Source organism: Canis lupus, chromosome 9, assembly GCF_003254725.2.
Source record: "Canis lupus dingo isolate Sandy chromosome 9, ASM325472v2, whole genome shotgun sequence".
Lineage (NCBI taxonomy): Eukaryota > Metazoa > Chordata > Mammalia > Carnivora > Canidae > Canis > Canis lupus.
Genome location: NC_064251.1, coordinates 54,536,452 through 54,556,898, shown reverse-complemented (window position 1 = coordinate 54,556,898; position 20,447 = coordinate 54,536,452). Strand labels below are relative to the sequence as shown.

The following is a 20,447-nucleotide window of genomic DNA, read 5'->3' as shown; positions in this document are numbered from 1 at the left end:
TTGTCAGTGAACAGAGACAGTTTTACTTCTTTCTTTCCAATCAAGATGTTTTTTCTTTTCTTTCTTTCTTTTTTTCCTTATTGGATGATTCAGGAACTCCAGGAGTAGAGAATTCTAGGTAGAGGCACCTGGTCTGAATTTGAAACCCTGCTCTGTGCTTCCCTGGCTATTGTGACTGGAGGAAAGTCAATTAGCGTCTCTATGCCTCAGTTTCCTCAAATGGAAAAGGATGTTGTGAGGATTGAGAAAATGTATATTAATGAATAAAGCATATGACCTGGTGCCTGGCACAGAATAAATGCTCAATTAATGGAAGCTATTGTTAATACAAGGATGCCTTTGGTGGGTAAGAAGGGTTGTAGCTTCTTCTACCACCCACCCCGCTGAACATCCCCCCAGAGGGCATCTGAGGCAGCTGCCCACCTCCTCTTTTCCTACCCTTTGCTATATCCATTATCCTTGGATCTCTTGAAATGGAGGAACAAATATCCTAAATGTTCAGCTTCCTTCCCACCTCAGAGCTGGCCTGCTGGGACAAATGTCAATGGCTGGTGGGAAAAGTTATGGATAGTGGCTGATTAGCACCCATGCTGACTCTGACTGCTTCCTGCAATGTAGCTGCCTCGGGGAAGTCAGACTTCTTGCAGGTTGGCTCAGGGCTTCAAAGGCAAGTGCTCCAAGAGAAGCAGGTGGCAGCTGTTTGGTCCAGTCCCACCTATCCTCGTGCTTGCATTTCCAGCAGACACCTCAGGCTTCTTTCCACAGAGTGCACATCCCCCTCCTCTAGACACCCTCTATGGGGTGACATAGAGGCACTTCTGACATATGCTATCTGTCGGAGCAGCCAAGGGGAGGAAGCACAGACCTCATCTTTTTTTTTTTTTTAAGATTTTATTTATTTGTTCATAATAGACACACACACACACACACACACACACACACACACACACACACAGAGGCAGAGACACAGGCAGAGGGAGAAGCAGGCTCCATGCAGGGAGCCTGACGTGGGACACGATCCATGGTCTCCAGGATCACACCCTGGGCTGCAGGTGGCGCCAAACCGCTGTGCCACAGGGGCTGCCCCAGACCTCATCTTTCGATTGAAGAACTATCAACAAACTCATGGACATGCATAGATATTAAGGCCATTTCCAAGGTTTTTAGGGGAAGAAGTCATACTTTGATGAGAGTCCATGTGTAGAAATCTTTGTGCACATCTCTGACTAGACCATTTCTGCAATTGCTTGTAGCATTGTAATAGAGTACAAAGTAAAGTCAGTGGGAAGACAGGGGCAAGAGCTCCAGACCAGAGTCCCTGCAGCCTCTACTGTCACATATTTCAAAATGTCCTTGTCGGTTACTTTAAGTTGTCCCCTCAACCTAAGTTGTCAACAGTTCCTTCTTTTCCCAGACTCACTCTGCTGCCACTACTGTCAGGAGGGTCTTTCTCTCCTCCGGGGTCCCCCCCACCCTCAACTCTTGACTCAGCATCTCGGCCGCTGGGGCAGCACAGGAACCAGCTCTGCAGCCCCTGCAGCACCAGTGCGGCGCTGGTGGATGACAGCCAGTGCTTCCTGAATAAGCTTATTCGCTTACTCACCAAGGATTTATTGCATGCTTTTGTAAGGGTGGGCAGGATTTGTTTTAACTGGGTGTGGAAAGTCATGCAAACGTGGAAGTGACTATCATGAAGAAAGAAGTTTGTAAGTCTCACAACTCCCTCCCCAAACAAGAGGCAGGTGCTCACGGAGAGCCCCATGGGTCGACCAGGAGGCAGAGGGGGGAAGGAGACTTTACTATGGTTTCCATGGGAAAGAGTGGGTGAGGCAGGGTAAGCAGATTTAGGTTTGGCTGATTTGAATAATTTCAGCGGGCTCTGGGGCATAGAGCCTGTCCCTACTTGTCTGGTACCTGGCCCCTGGCGGGATTAGGGCAGGGGGAGAGTGGCCCACAGTGAGCCCCATAAAGGAGGTAGTTGAGGGTGTGGGCTCTGAATTGGTTGGTTTGCTTTTGAAAGTCCCACCCCTGAGTCCCTTGTTTACTGTCTCCAGAGAGTGGATGGGGCCTCAGGTCCAAGCACTGATACACAATGAATGATACATGATGAACAGAACTAAAGTCCCTGGTTCTTGGAGTCCTCACGTTCCAGTAGAGGAAGTCTGCAATAAATAAGCAAACAAACGTGAACATTCAGGGACAAGAAATGAAACAGGATCAAGTGATAAAAAAAGAGACTGAGGATTATTCCAGAGAAGGTGATCAGGGAAGGCTCCTCTGAGGAGGTAATATTTGAGTTGAGGTCTGAGTGGGGAGGAGCAGCCAGCCACACAAAGGCCCAGGGGAAGAGAATTCCATGCAGAGAGCGCCTCAAGTGCACCGATCTTGGGGGGTGGCGACCAGAGAGGTGTGTATGGAACCCAGATGAGACCAGCACATCTAGCTGCAGCGGAGTAAGGGATGGGGTTAGGGGAGCGAGGTCACACAGTCAGGGCCCAGTGAAGATGAGTTTGGATTTTATTCTTGGTGTGAAGGGAAGCTGCCAGAAGTGTCCTAAGCAGGAAAGTGGTTTAGCCTGACGTGGTTTTAAGAGCTCACTCTGGGGCACCTGAGTGGCTCAGTGGCTGAGCGTCTACCAATGGCTTAGGTAGTGATACCTGGGATCCTGGGATCAAGTCCCCTGCAGGGAGCCTGCTTTTCCCTCTGCCTGTGCCTGTGTCTTTCATGAGTAAATAAATAAAATCTTTAAAAAATTTAAAAATAAAAGCTCACTCTGGCTGCCATATGGAGATTGGATGGCAGGAGGGGCAAATGCAGAATCTCAGAGATAAGCCAGGAGGTGGTGCCCAGGTAAGAGATGGCTGAGCGGCCTGAGGAAAGTGCACAGGTTGGAGGTAGGTGGATGTGGGGGCAATTGATGAATGTTAGACCTGATAGGCCATCCAAATCACTGAGGGAGTTAAACACACTCAGAGGCTTCTAAGACCCCACCTTTGTTGCACCTCGATGCCCAAAATGGGGCTCAGGAATCCATATTCCTTTTTTATAAGGTTTTATTTATTTATTCACGAGAGACACAGAGAAAGAGGCAGAGACATAGGCAGAGGGAGAAGCAGGCTCCCTGCAAGGAGCCTGATGTAGGACTCGATCCTGGATCCCGGGATCACTCCCTGAGCTGAAGGCAGATGCTCAACCACTGAGCCACCCAGGCGTCCCAGGAATCCATATTCCTAATAAGCTCCTCTGGGATGTGCACTCTGTATCCAGGTGCCCATTTATCCACATGGTATAAAGGGGCAAGTGTAATGCAGAGAGAGCAGCACTGGTGGGGAGTCTTGGGTGCCAGTCCCAACTGCAGATCTGTTGTGGGACTCAGAGATTCCAAGGGACCATCAGGAATAGCAGTTCCTACCTCCAAGATGGGCCAAGCATGAGGAATAAGTAACATGTTTGTAGAGCATTCACCAACAAACAACAAGGCCCTTGAGAAGTGTTTGGTAAATGGTGCAGGGTTTGGGGTAAAGCGGGTGCAGTGGGAAGGAACACTGGCCTTGCCACCAACTGCTGTGTGAATTTTAATTTTCTTTGGCCCTTAGTTTCTTCCTCTGTAAAGAGGTATCTGCAGTGGACTGAACGGTCACTCCTAAGTTCGTGTGTTGAAATCTAACCCCCAAGTTAATAGTATGAGGGGGTGGGACCTTTGGGAGCTGATGAGGTCACCAGGGTGGAGCCCTTGTAAAAGGAATTAGTGCCTTATAAAAGATACGCTGGAGACTCTCCACCCTTTCTGGGCCATATGAGGAAACAGCGAGAAGTCAGTTGTCTGTGAAGCAGAAAGCCAGCTCTTGACAGACACTGAATCAGCCACTCTATAGTAGACAGTATTCATAATCCCAATGCTGTGACAGGCCCCCTAAATGTGGGTGCTGTGAGGATGGGAGGGGCTGAGGTTATGTCCATCTCTCTTGGGATGAAAGTGGATGATGTCAAGAGTACCCTACTCTTAGTCTAGGGACACTCCCAGGCCTAGCTCCCTAGCGGGCTGGGTTACCTTGGCTCACAGGACACTACTGCCCTCTTATGGCGGAGGCCAGACTCAACAGATGGATCTTCTCACCCTTCTGTAGCTCTCTTCCTCCAGGCAAGCGTCTGGTATGTGCATGCCCCATGGGGCTCCAGAATTTATATCGTTTACTGCCTTGCAGGATTGACAGGCATAGTTGGGAGCTTTGCTTAGAAAGAAATGTTGGGGTAGCCCAGGTAGCTCAGCGGTTTGGTGCCGCCTTCAGCCCAGGGCGTGATCCTGGAGACCTGGGATCGAGTCCCACATCAGGCTCCCTGAATGGAGCCTGCTTCTCCCTCTGCCTCTGTCTCTGCCTCTCTCTCTCTTTCTCTGTATCTGTCATGAATAAAGAAATAAAATCTTTAAAAAAATAAAGAAATGTTCTCTATTTGGAGACTAATCAAGCAACTGGTCTGATGGATCTTCAGGAGGCAGTGGACCTGATTTACTGAGCATAGTGTGTGTGGCTGATGCAAGTTATTTAATCCTCTTAAGGGTCTTTGTGCATAAAGAATCATCAGCTCCAATTCCCTGAGGTCGAAACGCAGTTTGTTGTGGATGCTATGAACCATGTAGGACAAGGAGAAGGGATAGGGTAGTGGGAGGCAGGGAGAAGGGAGGAGGCAAATGCTCCTATTGAACAGGACACGGAGATAAAGCCACGTATTCACCCTATAAAATACACCCGCCTTGCAAGCTTTGTATATTTTCTTGGGCGGGTTTCTTTTTAAGTGAGAGTAAATCAGCTCATTCAAAAGAAGTTATTAAGAACAGAACCAGCATCTGGAGTACTGTTTGGGGGTAGAGGTGGATGGTTGGTGCTGAAGGAGCACCCACGAGGAGGCAGTAATGCAGTATATTGGGGCTACGAGGACAGTATGAAAAGGACCTCTTTTTTTTTTTTTCCAATGAGTGTTTTCTGTAGATGCCATCCCCAGTCTCCCGAGCTCTCTCATACCGAAGAATCACATTTTAGCAACTTAGAGTTGGAAGGTAACTCACAGGCCCATTTCTCAATTACCTCTAACCCTGGTAAACAATGAATAGGATGATGATTACGGAGAGATTTTTGGTGAAAAAAAATCGAACGCTCCGAAACCTGATATTTCATGGATCTGTAGGTGGAGCCTTGCCAATAGTAAAAATGGCAACTTGGCTCCCTCATTCCCTTCGTGTTAACCTAATGGTTGCCAAGAGTAAACATGGCCACCGAACTGTGCGTTCCCATTGGCGGCCGCTCTGAGACCCGTGCGACGGCCGGGAATTGCGGAGCCGGATGTCGCGATTCCAGGCCGAACTGCGCCTGCGCCATTCTTTGGCGCCAAGATGGCGATGGAGATGAGGCTTCCCGTTGCTCGCAAGCCTCTTAGCGAGAGCGTGGGCCGCGATACCAAGAAACATCTGGTGGTTCCGGGGGACACGATCACCACGGACACGGGATTCATGCGGTACGTGGGGACTTGGGGACTCGCGGCCCCAAAGGGCAGCTGCTGGGCTCTCTGCACGTGGCCTCTGTTCCCTTACATCTGAGCACCCGCCGGACGCAGGGCACAGTTGAGCATTCCCGCCCCCATGTTTGCAAGGCCTCGGGCTTCTTACTCTGCGCACCTTGTGTGTCTCCGTCTCCGTTTGCCTCAGTCCTTGGTAACCCTTCTGTCCCGACCACTGGTGTCAGGGACTCCTGGGTTCTCTGCCTGAGGCCCCGATCGCCTTCTTCGTGGGAAATCTGCAGAACTGGGGAAGGTTAGGAGCAGGGGCCTCTTTCCAGTGTTAAGAAGAGGGACCAGTGGGCATTCCTGACCCGGCCTCTTCTCTCGGCATCTGTTAGCCAGGTGCTCGGTTTTGAAAGCAGTAATTGTTTGGGCGTAGGGCATACACAATATATTGTGCTACATGCGCCCAAATCTACACGTTGAACCTGAAGGCAGTACAATATGTGTAGTTGAGAGTGCAGGCTCTTGAGCCAGACAATTGGGGTTCCAGCCCTGTACCGTCACATATTTATAAGCTAAGTTGTATTTCCTCTCCGAGGTCAGTTTCCTCATAATGTATTATCACTGTGATAATAACAGTGACTATTTGATAAGGAAGTGAGGATTAAATGAGGAAATAATTTAAGAAAAGAAGCGTCTCAGTCGGTTAAGTGTCTGACTCTTGATTTTGGTTCAGGTGTGATCTCAGCGTCCTGAGATGGAGCCTCTGCGCCCCCTCCCCGCCCCCTCCCCCCACGCTTGAGATTCTCTCTCCATCTCTCCCCCTCCTTTTTCTTTCTCTTAAAAACAAAGAAGCAGAACTCACCATTATAGGTAAACACTAGTGGTATTTCAGCCTTTGGGTGGGGGGAGGGGTGTTACAGCATTTACAACATTGCTCTTGAACCTTTAAGTTTGAGGTTATTGGATCCTAAGGAATCTTAAGTGTCCTTCATTCATGAATGAAGTATATGTTTGTCTTATGTGCAGTTGGAGCAGGACTGTGACCAAAGTAGAACTCTCTCATGTTATTTATATTTCGAAACAGATAAACAGTAAGCAGGACAAACAAGTTAGTATGTTTGGTGATAAATTCAGTGGGGAAAATGGAAAGTTGAGCAGGGTAGGTGGAATGTGGTTGGAAATATTGTGGAGGTGGTGGCAGTGGGGTGGGTAACTATTGTAAATGACTTAAAAAAGTCAGATAGGCCAGATAGAGAAAGTGACATTTCAGTAGACTTGAGTAGGACAAGGGAGATGTCTGTGCAGCTCTTTAAAGAAGGAGTGTTCTGGGCAGAGAGACAAACCTGCTCAAACCTGCTTTAAAGGCAGGAGGAGCCTGTTAAGAACATAATGTTCTTGGGGACGCCTGGGTGGCTCAGCAGTTGAGCATCTGCCTTTGGCTTAGGTCATGGTCCCGGGCCCTGGGATCGAGTGCCACATTGGGCTCCCCATGGGGAGCCTGCTCCTCCCTCTGCCTGTGTCTCTGCCTCTCATTGTCTCTCATGAATAAATAAATAAAATCTTAAAAAAAAGAAAGAATATATTATTCTTGGGGGGAGAGGTCAACTCTTACCATCGTATATTTTGTATCCTACTCTCAAAACAGGGGCCATGGAACTTACATGGGGGAAGAGAAGCTCATTGCATCTGTGGCTGGCTCAGTGGAGAGGGTAAACAAGTTGATATGTGTGAAAGCTTTGAAAACCAGGTGAGAACAAAAGGTGTGTATTCTCTTTCTTGCGCCATTCAGGTTACCAGCCAGGTCTTTTCTGCCACAAAATACCCCTTACCCCCACCTGCTTTATCATTTAGCAGGTCTGTGATTTTGAACATGACTATATAGAAAGGGTATAGGTGACTGTAGTTAAGTGTGGGCTTCCAAGGATCCCCACATTACTTGACCTCTCCAAACCTTGGTTACCTCCTCTGCAAATTGAGGGTAATAGCATGATCTACCTTGTAGGATTTTCACTAGAATTCATTGAAATAAGACATGTAAAGTACTTAGCTCAGGGCCTACTACCTAGAAGGGCTCAATAAAGGTTAGCTCCAGAAAGGAAACCGGTGGGTTTGGAACCTTGTGAGCAAGGGTGGGGGAATGCAGGAGAAGATGCAGGTAGAGAGCCGAGGTGGGCAGACAGCCTGCCTTGTAGCACAGATAGGCATTTTCTTTTCTTTTTTTTTTTTTTCCACAGATAGGCATTTTGACTTCCACTTTATGTAGTCTGGGATGCCACTGGGAGGGTGGAACAGAAGAGGGACATGGTCTGAATTTCTGTCTTAATAAATTCACTCTGGCTGCTAGGAGAGATTGAGGGGGAACACATGCTTAGAGAGACGATTAATGGACTGTTTTTATCATCTGAAGTGATGGTGGCTTGGACTAAGGTAGCAGTATAAGTGGGTAGTAATGGCGGATTCTGCATACATTTTGTGTTCTGAGTTTTTTTGTTTTGCCCCCCCCTTTTTTTTTTTAAATCATGTAAGTGTGTTGGGTTTAGTATTCTTTGGGATTTTCCATATATTGGACCATGTGTGTGAATAGACATAGTTTTACTTCTTCCTTTCCCAGTTTGGATGCCTTTTATTTCTGTGTATATTTCAAAGGTGGAGCCAGTGGGATTAGCTGCTAGATGTGTCCTGGAACATGAGAGAGAGAGAGATGGAAAGGGAGAGAAATCAAGTATCCCTCCAAAGACTCCCAAGATTTTTGGCTTGAGCAACTTGAGGAATGGTGTTGCCGTTTATTGAGGCTTCACTGGCTGGGCAGGGGCTGCTGGAAAGCTTTGCTTTAGATTGGTGACATTCAGAAATGCTTATTAGTCAGGTAAATAGAGATGCTAGGTAGCCAGCAGTTGACTAGACTGCAATTCAGGAGAATGGCATAGTCCTCAGTGGTATTTAAAGTCATTACTTTGGATGAGCTCACCAAAAGGTGAGCGTGGGCCGACAGAGAAGAGGTTCACAGCATGGAACACCTCATCATTAGAATTGGGATAAGGAACTAGCACAGGGATGGGAGTCGACAACCCTGTGGCTGGTGGAGACCTGAGTGGACTGGTTTGAGTGGGGTCCTGTCTCAGTCTCCTTTGCTGATACAGAAGCCATCTGTGTTCCAAAGCCCACTAGGAAATATTCCACGCGTACTGGTGTTATGTAATTAACAAAATAGGGGTTTCAGGCTTAACGAACTACTTGGAATAAATGGTTTGTCCAAAATAGTTAATGGAGACTATTCCTACATGTAGGAATGTTTGAAGTTACGAGTTCCTGGAAGTAAGTCAGAAAAGCACAGTTATGTGAATTTACCATACTTCATACTAGTGCCTAATCCAAGCCCTCATGCTGTTGAACTGAAATCTCCAGTGGTGTTTAGTCTTGTAATAAGGTCTCTTCACTGATGGATGACCTGTTTTATCTTTCAGATATAATGGTGAAGTAGGAGACATTGTGGTGGGGAGAATCACAGAGGTAAAGTTGGTATCAGATTGGTTTTTACAAAGTAAAAGCAAGCTGGTGATTGAGTGGGATAGTCACTCTCTGTAGTTAAGTAAATGGGGCACTCATTGCATTTGACTCTTATGTGCCTCCCCCTTTTTAAAGGTTTTATTTATTATTTAAGAGAGAGAAAGAGCACACTGCTCCAAAGTTGAGCACAAGCAGGAGTAGGGGCAGAAGGAGAGGGAGAAGCAGACTCCCGCTGAGCAGAGAGCCAGACATAGGGTTCCTTGATCTCAGGACTCTGGGATCATGACCTGAGCTAAAGGCAGACGCTTAACTGACTGAACCAGCCAGGTGCCTCTTATGTGCCCTTTGATGTAAACAGTTGGTGTGTTGTATTGGGGATTATTGGTCACTTAACAATGTGAGTTCTTGCCCCTGGAGTCTGTGTCCAATTGTGAAATTTCTCTGTAGGTTCAACAGAAGAGGTGGAAGGTGGAGACCAATTCTAGGCTGGATTCAGTCTTGCTCCTGTCATCCATGAACCTTCCTGGAGGAGAGCTGGTACGGGTCTCCAGGCTGGATTTACATAGTTTGCTAGCAAAAGCTCTGGGGTCTGTTGCTCCACTAGGGAACTCTTGCTTTATGCTGAGGTTGCCTCTTTTTTTTTTTTTAATTTAAGAGTTTATTTATTCATGAGAGGACACACACACACACACAGAGAGAGAGAGAGAGAGAGAGAGAGAGAGAGAGGCAGAGACACAGGCAGAGGGAGAAGCAGGCTCCATGCAGGGAGCCTGATGTGGGACTCGATCCTGGGACTCCAGGATCATGCCGTGGGCCGAAGGAATCCCGAGGTTTCCTCTTTTACTTGTGTTTATTTCCTGTGAGATTTGCTGCCTGGAGGTACATGTAGGCTTTTCACTTGGCCCAGGCCTTCCAACATAAGCAGCAGTTGCTATATGGTAGGATCTGGAACAGCCTTGGGGAGTGAGCCCAAAAGAGAGAAGAGAGGCTCTCAGATGCTTGGGGCTCATTTTCCTTTTCTGGGTGTATCAGCTTTGCATGGTGAAGGTGTTCCTTGAAAAGTTGTGTTTAGATTAGCTTTTCATAAATTGAGTGGCATTTGGTTATTCCAGACAACTGCAGTACCTAAGGGGTAGTCTTTTGTAAAATGCTGTGGTTTCTCTTCAGTCCAGCATGTATGTTCAGAGGGGCTCACTGTGCTAGGTTCTCTGGAGAACGCAAGATAAAGGAGGCTCAGCTCAGTTCCTCAAAGTGCACAGATTAGCAGGGGAAGCGAGATAACATCTAAATACCTGGCAGTCAAAGAATAAACAAGTGTCTGTACAAAAGGAGTGAGTGATTTCACTAGGAGATGCTTGTATGAAATAGGGGCCTTAGAATTGATCCCTGAAGAATGAATGGAATTTCACAGGGAATCTGAGCTAATGGGAAATGTGTGAGTAAAGATAGAGTCAAGCCAGAGCTAGTCTGGTCCTGCTGGAGCATGGAGGGCTGCCACAGGAGGTGAGTGTGAGAACGGAGGCTGGGCAGGATTGGGAGGGTTTTCAGTAGCATGAAAGGAGTGGGAATACTGTCCAGAGAAGGGGGGGCGGGGAGGAAAGAGTGGAGGAGCTGTGGGAAGGCCTGTAAAATGGAAAGTAGTGGTGATCGTTCTGGTTTTCCTTGAATGACACTGTTTACCTACTATAGTGTCTGAGTACTATGGCTGGCCCCAAAGCTCTCAGGAGGAATTGAAAAAGAAGAGGAGAGAGATTGTTCTGCAGGATCTGACTTAAGTCATGTCATCTCTGTGTGTTTCAGAGGAGAAGATCTGCAGAAGACGAGCTGGCAATGAGAGGTTTCTTGCAGGAAGGGGACCTCATCAGTGTATCCTGCATCTGCCTTACAGCATCTCGTTCTGTGTGAAGCTGGGAGATGGGGCTTTTGGCGTATGTCTCCGACTGGAGACCGATAGTCCTGGTGGGGATCTGGCTCCTAGATCAAGTTTCATGGGCTCTGCTGCAGCCTTTCTCCATCTCCTTCACCCAGCCGGGCTCTTTAGCCCTTGTTCAGACCTGTTGCCTTGGTCATTTCTTTGGGGTTGTTCCTCATGGTGGCCTGTGCTTTAAGTTAGACTCAACTTTTCTTAACCATGTTAGCGCTTTTATCCAGGGAGTAGAAGAGGTATTATGTCAAGATACGTAAGAGAACCAAGGGGGGAGAGGTTAGGTCGCAGTGGTGTCCTCTGGGTCTGTCTAAGGCTGCGAGTGGGGCTGTTGGGGATGGGAGAAAAGGATGGAGAGGTGAGGCCAAGGGCCCAGGGAAGGCAGGAGCCATGAGAGTATTGTTCCTTTATTAGTCTGGCCAGGCCGAGGTACAGGCGGTGTTCTCTGATGGCGCGGTCTCTCTGCACACAAGGAGTCTGAAATACGGAAAAGTAAGTTGGGCTCTTGCTATTCCTGGATGCTGACTGAGACTTGAAACCTTTTCTGAATCCCCAGTGCTCTCTGGAGTTTGGCCCTAAAGAGCCCTGGAAGTTAAGCATTATGGGCTGGCATCCCACAAACTGGGTGGTTCACATGGTCGTGGGTCAGTAGCATTGTAACAGGTGACAGCTTCTGTTCTCACAGAGATTGTTGTGGCAGAAGAGCTCCTAGGACCATGGGTTCTGCGGCTCTGCTGTCTCTGCTTGCTCCCAGGGGCTCTGCAGCTTTGTGATGGGGCAGGGCTAAGAGGCTGTACTAGGAGCAAAACCTGATGGCCTTGGCTCTAGCCAAATGTCCAGTCAATAAAATGGATGTCATTACTGGGAAAGATTGGTTTGCCACTTGAGCTTAAATGAAATGTCACTGCTTTCTTGTATGAAGTTACATTGAGGCTCTTGCTGTTTTAATGACTGCATACTTTTAAAGATTCACTTATTTTAGCAAGAGAGCATGCACGTGGCGGGGGGGGGTGGGGGTTGGGGCAGAGGGAGAGAGAGACAGACTCCTCGATGAGCACGGATCCCACAAACCCGAGATCATGACCCGAGCCAAAACCAAGAGCCAGGTGCCGAACCGACTGAGCCACCCCAACGTCCCACGATACCATATTTTCTAAAACAGATTATGATTTATTAGTCTTTTGGCTTTATGTGGGCGAACCTTTTCATTTCCTGAGTGGCACAGAAGCGTGTTTCCTTGTGGAGTGGCTACAGTCACCACACTCACAGCCTTGGAGCAGGAGGTGGAACAGCTGTGCTGTCTTCGCTCACCCTCACAGGCCTGGGTACTGCAGACCCTCCCTCAGCGGGCTGGGGACTTGAGCTGCCCTCCCAGGATCAGGGATGGTTTTGCATCCAGCCCTTGGCCACTCCCCTTGCCCAGTGGCACATAGCACACATCTCAAAGGCACAGTAGGTGACTGGGATAGAGGTGGAACAGAACAGCGCACCTTGGCTCACAAGAGGCTTGGACTCACGTCCTCATGAGCTCCAGCTTCTCCAACTACCAGCACACCAAGCCCAGATTCGAATATAATGCTAAGGGCAGAAGAATGAGAGGAGTATTGAAAGTCACCTTCTCTTGGAGCGCATAAACCACCTCTGCATTCGGAAGTGTTCTCTGGGAGTAATTAACAGTGTGTGTACACCCGGGACTACAGTCATTAATAGGAGTGGCCCTAGTCCTGCCATAACTAGGATGTGTGTTCTGTGGTTTGCTTTTCATGCACTTCACTGATAACCCTTCAGTGACTCGGTTTGTGCCCTCTTTCTTTAGCTGGGCCAGGGAGTTTTGGTCCAGGTTTCCCCCTCCCTAGTGAAACGGCAGAAGACTCACTTCCATGACTTGCCCTGTGGTGCCTCGGTGATTCTGGGTAACAATGGCTTCATCTGGATCTACCCCACACCTGAGCACAAGGAAGAAGACACGGGGGGCTTCACAGCACACCTGGAGGTGAGTGAGCATTGCCGCTGCCGTCTCTGTACATCTGGGCTCGGTAGGGCTGGCTGTTTGAATTTTTTTATTTTTTAAAGATTATTTATTTGAGAGGGAGAGCGCATGCACAAGTGGAGGGAGGGGCAGAGGGAGAGAGAATCTCAAGCAGACTCCGTGTTGAGTGCAGAGCCTGACGTGCGGCTCTGTCCCTTGACTCTGGGATCATGACCTGAGCTGAAACCTTAACAGCTGGACACTTAACCAACTGAGCCACCCAGGCACCCCCATAGTTGGTTGTTTTAAACCATGTATTTGCTGTAGTCTGGGTTTGAGTCTCCGTTGAGGGGTCTTCATAGCATGATCTGGCCTTCTCTCCTGAAGAGCTAAAATGGAACTGGCTTGATCTCTGTTGGCAGAGGTGGCAGGTTGCAGGGTAATAGCAGCTGAAGAGCCATCCTTTTTAATCTCCCTTGGAGTTAGCAGTTGATTGGTTTGGAGTCCCGGAGGGATCGAGCTGAAGTTATAAACGATTTCTGTGATTTGCTGTGACTGTTCATGGACTTCAGTTCTAATTGTTTACCTTTGCCTCCCCACTGGTAGCCCATCTCCCTCGCCGACCGAGAGGTGATCTCCCGGCTCCGGAACTGCATCGTCTCGCTGGTCACTCAGAGGATGATGCTGTATGATACCAGCATCCTGTATTGCTACGAGGCGTCCCTTCCACATCAGGTACTCCATCCAGCCACGCCTTCACTCGTTTTCATGGATCTGTAAGTTGACAGTGAGTGTTTATGCTCCCTCAGGGATTGCAGGCACATCTCCCAGATACCTTCACTATGTCCAGCGGTAGGAATTGATCTGCTGGACAGCCCTATCAAGTGTCTGGTAGATCTTTCCCCAAGATACTTGTACTGTTCGGGTGTCTAGTGTCAGTCTAAGGATTTGGGGCTCTGCGCTCAGCACAGAGCCTGCTTGGAATTCTCCATCCTTCTCTCTCTGCCTCTTTCCCCACTTGTGCATTCTCTCTCATTCTCTAAAATAAATAAATCTTTATTTTTAATTTTTTTTAAATAAATAAATCTTTAAAAGAAAATGAAAGGGATATAGAAGGTTTATGGTAACCATGCTTGGTTTCTGCCTCTGGATTGGCTTGATGCTTATGGTTGGTGTCTTTTCTGAACAAATACTTTTTTCTTTTCTTTTTTAGATCAAAGACCTCTTAAAGCCAGAAATAATGGAGGAAGTTGTTATGGAAACACGCCAGAGGCTTTTAGAACAAGAAGGGTGAGGAGAGACATCTGAAGGACAGGACAGTGTGCACCTGACCGGAGCAGTTTGAAAAGTGAAAGTGAAGAATCTGATCTGGGGTCCCATATGTGGCTCTGTGGAGAGCTGTGACACTCATCACTTGACCTACATCAGGCTGCCTCTGGTCCAAAGACCTCCTTTTGGCTATTCTAGGGCAAAGCCTGGGGGAAGTGCTACCAGCCCCTTGGGTCGCCCACAGAGTCCAGCACTAAGGGTAGTTTCAGGCTTTTATTTTTATTTTTCAAAGTTTTGTTATTATTATTCCTTTTTTTTTTTTTTTAATTAACTTTCAAGCCTTTAAAAGCACACAGTGTTGCAGCCAAATGGACTGCTATTCAGGAATGCTGGAGAATCCTTTTCTTCTACTGACCATCAATTCACAAGGCACAATGCCCCCATGAAATTGCCCCTATAAAAAACACAGCCTCCCTGACCCCAAAATTGTGTTTTGGACTCTGTTCCCCCTCTGCAGCTCAAGTGCAACATTGAAGAATATAGTTAGTAACTTTTTTTGTTGTTGAGACCAAGAGAGCCAGTGGGGATGGGAGGGTTGGGGACCTTAAGCAGGCTCCATGCCCAGTGCAGAGCCAGTGCGGGGCTGAATCTCATGACCCTGAGATCATGACCTGAGCTGAAATCAAGAGTTGGACACTTAACCAACTGAGCCACCCAGGTGCCTGTGTACTTAGTAACATTCAGCAGTAGAATGGAAGAATAAAGTCAACCAAGCAGCCTTTGCTTGGTTAGAATCTCATTTCCCATTGCATGTTCCTTGTAGTGATAGATTCAAGGATATCTACGCCAAGCTGCCTTAATCTGATCTGCCTTTAAGAGTGATTTGTCAGAAGCTGAGTAACTGATGATAGAATAATGTTCAGGGTTCTCTGAGGAACATGAAAACAGACTAAGAAATGCAGATGCGAAAAGAACTCTTTTTCCTCCTGTGATTGAAGTAGTAATGTGTTAACTTTGTAATAATTCAGGGTTAAAAACAGGTTGAAGTTCTCCCTGAAGAAAGCTAGAATTTCCTCTGCATTGGTTTTCCTAATGACTGTAGAAATGTACTCTGATTCAGGTTTGGGAAGCATTTTTTTTTTTTTTTTTTATTCACAAGAGACACAGGGAGAGGCAGAGACACAGGCAGAGGGAGAAGCAGGCTCCCCGCAGGGAGCCCAACATGGGACTCGATCCCGGGTCTCCAGGATCACACCCTGGGCTGAATGAAGGCGGCGCCTTTTTTTTTTTTTAAAGGCAGTCTGTGAAGTGCTATTTTGTTTTACATACATGAATTCCTTTTTTATATATTTATAAATGTGAAGTTAACATCACTGTTTCTGTCCCAGTGTCCTGTGTAACACTTGGGTGTGGAGTACAGTTGAAGGAGGGCTTAGCAGATACAAAATCTGACCAGAGATCTTAACTGCTTTGCTTGGGTCATTTAGGTAAACCTAGGACAGTTTGAGTGGTAGTGACTTTGGACACTGCATTTGACACTTTTGAAATACAGCTGTGCTCTTCTTCATTAATGGTATGTTTCTTGTTCTTATAACATTACTCAAGAGGTGTCACTTTACAGACAACTGAATATTCCATAGGCTGTATTGCAATTTAGATCTGCCTACTGTAGTTTTGAGAACACCTGCCATGCCGGATGTCTTCTGAGAACAGAGAATGGAAGCCCAAGTCCCTGATTTGGTTTCATTGACTGGGATCACTTGTAAGCTCTCTGAAAGTTCTTGCTGGGTCTGGTCTCCCAAGCTGCCAGCCTATGCTGTTCATATCCTGAATGGCAATTACCTGCCCAATGGGAGAACTGTCTGAAAGCACCTCTTAGGGATGATCTTTCTGTGGCCCGCTAGAGGGCGCGCTTGTGTTAATTCCAGTGAGTGCTTCTGAAAAAACGGATAAGGGGAAGTTTTTACACTAGTTACTGAATCCCTGTGGCAACTTACGGGTTGCTTTGCTTTATAAAAGTCAGGACAAAATTAATTTTTATGGAATTTTAATGAAGAGAATACATAAAAGGATTTATTCAACATTGGGCAACATTGATTTTTGACCATCAGCATCTTAGTTTTAAGTCAAAAGTTACTGTACAGTGTTATAAAGGGAGTAAAAGCAGTGTGCATCTCTAGGAAGTACTGCAGTCTAGGTTTGGAGTTCACCTACAACCAGAAGATGGTGAGTGGAAAGTGGAGATAGGGGATGTGCCTTTAGATTATATGCAGGTCAGTGAGTGCCTCCACACTGACCCTGAAGAAGCATCTCAGGTGGTGAAAGACCAAACAAGATCTCATCTGATAGCACATATGACCCCCACTTAAAAATGAAGAAAGCTCATAGGAGCTTCACTATGAATCAGAAATAGGCTTAAGCGTTAGGTGCAAAGCAACCTTTTAGAGAATGGGTTGGACTGATGATGAAAGAATGTGGATCCAGAAATTTTATTTTCAGCATTGAAACCAGTCCTTTGGGTTACCATTTTGCTCATTGTCTCTATGTATGCTCCTCAGGACAAGGAAGAGTGTCTCGCCTGTTGTATACCAGCACCTAGAACTGCACTCGGCACATGGACTCAGTAAATGTTGAATGAAATTAGTTTGTAGAAATGCATATTAGAGTTCTGATCCAATTGCCCAATTTTAAGCTAGAGAATGGTGACGCGCAGGAAATGATTAAAGCGTGAACAGAAAGCAAAATCTCCAAGGAGAAAAATCAGGAGAGGATCACACGTGAATAAAGGGGAACAGGGGTGTCCAATGATTAAAGAATGATACTACAAGTCAGGACTAAGTCTGTCACTACTACCAGAAGCCACTATCTAAAAACTACCATTTTCCCATCCAGCTGAAATATTTCTGAAAAATTGTAACCATATAATAACTAGATCACAACACCTGTAGTGTGGCTGTGGTTTTCTAATAACAAGAGTGAGTTCTGAGAATCAGTTGTCTGACATTTGGTGAATGGTTACCCTCAACAGTACAGTGGAAAAAATTTTCATGGGCTTTGCAGCAACCTCAATCTGGGCTCAAATGGTGACTTTGTCACATACTAACTAGGCAAGGGGCCTTGAGTAAGTCCCATCTCTGAATCTTCCCTCAGCTGTGCAATGGGGGATGACATTACATGCTTCACTGGGCTACAGCGAGGATTAAATTAGACAAGCCTAACAGTCAGTGTAGAGTAGGCGCTGGGATGAGTGGATCTCCTTAGAAATGGGTATATCCCAGGCAGGTCACAGGGTGACCACAGAGGGGCTGGGCTGCTTTTCAGTGGCAGGAGATGGGTCCCGCCAAGCGTGGGTCTGGGGTGACTGGCTCATTGGCTAGCTCTGTAGGCCTGGCCACCCAGCAATTGGCATCTTCTCGGCTAACAGGGTGTTTTCATGAGAATACATTTATGTCTGTGAAATGAGGTCGTTTCATCCTCCAGGCTCTTTCCAGCTCAGACCTGGTTGCGCCTGGCTTAGAGTCTGAGAGGTGCCTCATACATGCGGTTTCTTTAACGACTGAGCCTCCGGAAAACCCAAAGAAACCATGAATTCGTTAGCAATATGTTGGGTGTTTTCCAGCCATTTGTGTTTTCGCTAGTGATAATATTTATGCTTCCTGGGGAAAAGGTGAGAATTTGGGGAGAGAGGGCAAGGCACCAAAGACCTTGGTTTCCAGGAACCGGCCAAAGGTTCTTCCCTGAGAAGAGGCGGCTTAAGGAAGTACTCCAACTCCGGTTCTAAAACAATCCAATCCGCAGTTTTCCCCTTGCTTTGGCTGCTCGCCGGCCTTACTCCCCGCGCAGGACAGACATTGGCCAGCCCTACGCGAGGCCGGCGAGAGTCCACCGGCTCCCAGGAGGGCGGGCCCGAAGCTCAGGAGCCGGGAGCAGAGGGCAAGAAGTCGCGGGGGCGCCGAGGCAGGGGCGGGCGCCGCGGGACTACAGCTCCCGGCAAGCGCTGCGGCCTGCGCCGGATGCGGTTGGCTGGGAGCTCTAGCCTCGCCGCCCTCACCAGCCAATGGGACGCAGGAGAGAGACCTGACCCGGATTCTCAGGGACCAATGGCCGTGCAGGGGAGGCGGGGGCTTCCTCACCACTCACCTTGCGCTCGGAAAAACCACCTTTAAAAGGTCGTGCTGGGCCAAGTTCTGGCGGGCAGGGAGACCCGAGGCGAAGGGCACGGCAGCGTCCCCGAGAGCGGCGCCGGGAGAGCCCGGGTCCCCGCGAGGCGCGCGCCGGACGTCGCCGGGGGCGGGGTCGGGGGCGGGGCCTGGCCTCGTTGTGGAGCGGCTCCTAATCCATCATGGCGGCCGCGGGGGTCGGTGTCGGTCCCTGAGCAGCGCTGGAGCCGGAGCCGGTTCCCGGGTCCTGCGGCTGAAGAGCCCCTCCGCTGTCCACGGCCCCCACCTGCGGGGGGAGGCTGGGTCCCGCGGCGGAGTTCCGGGGATGTGACTGCCTGGCGGCGGCGGCGGCGGCGGCGGCGTCTGTGCCAACGTCCGGAGCCGGGGGAGGGGGTGTCTCGGGCAGAGACCCCCGGGCTCGGGGCAGCTGAGGCGGCCGGGCCTCCTCCCCCTCCGCCCGCCTCCCGCCTTCCGGGCCGCCACGGCCCTTCCTCCCGTACAGCCCTGCCCCGGCTCCGGGACACTGGGGGTGGTCTCTGAGTTCCTGAGGCGCGGAGGAGCGACGCCCCGAGTAAGCCGCCCGCGCCCCGCCCCCGCCCCGCAGCCTGCCCCGTACCCCGCGCCGCCCCTGCTCCCGCGCCCGGCGCCCGGCTCCCGGCTCGGCCGCGGAGCCCCCCGTGCACACCCCCGCGCTGTCAGGTGGCCTCCCCTTCCCCCCCGGTTGCTCCCGGGAGCCTCCAATGCCCTGACTCCCTCCAATGTCACCTACGGTCCCCTTGGCCTCCGCCCCGACAGAAACTTTAATGCAAAGGAAAAGCCTGGACTGGTTTCACAGGCCTTTTAAAAAGCGGACTTGAAAAGTTGCTGGCAACGCATTCCTTGTCGCCGGAGTCGAGGGCAAGCTCTCGCTGAAGCCCGGGTGACCCGGGTCCTTTTCCGGAGCGCAGGGTAGGGAAGCAGGAGCGGCAGCTGGTTGGGCAGGAAACTTGCTGGGAAACGAAGAAACTGAGATAGGGGGTGACTTCCACAGGAGAAGTTCTGGAGAAGCATCCAGAGACCATCAACATTCCCTTTATGTGTGGGAATCGAAATGACTTTAGTGTTACTGACCCTTCTACGAGCATCCCTGTGAATGTTTGTTTTTCTTCTTGAAAAGACAGAAACTTACTCAGCCAGTAAAAGACACTTAAACTCAAGGAACTTTTGGGTAGCACTGCAAGTCAGGTTACTTCAGACTGATAAACTGCAGAAGTGATTGGAACTCCTGTTTACATATGTCCATCTAAAAAACTGCTTCCTTTGGTTACCGAAGATGTCCTTTTTTTTCTTTTTTTTTTTTTTTTGTGATTGACCTCAATTACTGACTCGTGGAGATCGGGTGAATGTGAAATCCCACATATATACTGTTTTCCTTCCAAGCCCACTGACCATTCTGGAAGATCTCGAACCCTCTTCTGGAAAGGGGTGCCTATCATTACTTTATGGGGCAGCAGCCTGGCAAAGTTCTTGGGGACCAAAGAAGGCCAAGTTTGCCCGCCCTGCACTTTATCAAAGGAGCAGGGAAGAAGGAGTCATCGAGGCATGGGGGTCCACACTGCAATGTTTTTGTGGAACACGGTGAGTGCTCTCCAAACTTTCTGGTCGTGTTTTTCCGTATGTGTTCAGCCTAGGAGGACCTAAGGGTTCTGTGAACGACAGTACTTGCGTCCAGCTGTACTTAAAAAACTTCTCTTATTACAGTTTTCTCTTAGTTTGCGGTGGAACTTTGTATAAGAAGAGGTTACTTGGAGACTCTGGATGGCTTTATTCAAAAATCTCTTTGAGTTGTTTCTTTCTTGCCTAATTCCCCTTCTAACTCACTGTTGACCTTAGATAAGCCATTTTACTCTTCCAGTTTCCTGAGGAGATTGGACTTAAGTGGTTTCTCAGGTTCAGAGTCCATGATCCTGCTCTAAACCCCAGGCATGGGCTCTGCCGGAGGTACCTGGATCCTTTACTGCTTTATCCACGCAGAGCTTTTATCCTATCCCCAGAGTGGCTCGTGCTCCCCAGGAGGTTAAGAACCACAGATCCTAGTTGACACTATTATCCTTGACCTTTTCAGTCATAAGTAGGACTT

The 20,447-nt window shown here is 48.6% G+C and overlaps 2 protein-coding genes across 2 annotated transcripts in view; both read left to right on the top strand.

Moving 5' to 3' along the window:
- The first annotated feature begins 5,352 nt into the window (after nt 1-5,352).
- EXOSC2 (exosome component 2) lies at nt 5,353-14,967 on the top strand. The gene is made up of 9 exons (XM_025475502.3): nt 5,353-5,511; nt 7,145-7,246; nt 8,964-9,009; nt 9,454-9,543; nt 10,807-10,872; nt 11,354-11,422; nt 12,747-12,923; nt 13,506-13,634; nt 14,113-14,967. The coding sequence occupies exons 1-9, from the start codon at nt 5,390-5,392 to the stop codon at nt 14,191-14,193; spliced, it is 882 nt and encodes a 293-aa protein (XP_025331287.1). The 5' UTR covers nt 5,353-5,389; the 3' UTR covers nt 14,194-14,967.
- Nucleotides 14,968-18,994: 4,027 nt separating this feature from the next.
- The window catches only part of ABL1 (ABL proto-oncogene 1, non-receptor tyrosine kinase), a 143,020-nt gene continuing 141,567 nt past the window's right edge, over nt 18,995-20,447 (top strand). Inside the window, exon 1 of the mRNA XM_025475500.3 lies at nt 18,995-19,945. Within this exon, the coding sequence (XP_025331285.1) occupies nt 19,810-19,945 (136 nt within the window). The 5' untranslated portion in view covers nt 18,995-19,809. The remainder of the gene's footprint in view (nt 19,946-20,447) is intronic.

Bases quoted from the DNA above. Each gene is read 5' to 3' on its own strand.
- EXOSC2 (XM_025475502.3), top strand. From the start codon at position 5,390: ATGGCGATGGAGATGAGGCTTCCCGTTGCTCGCAAGCCTCTTAGCGAG. The intron at 9,010-9,453 runs GTAAAGTTGGTA...ATTTCTCTGTAG, and splicing joins TGGTGGGGAGAATCACAGAG to GTTCAACAGAAGAGGTGGAA. The intron at 11,423-12,746 runs GTAAGTTGGGCT...CTCTTTCTTTAG, and splicing joins GGAGTCTGAAATACGGAAAA to CTGGGCCAGGGAGTTTTGGT.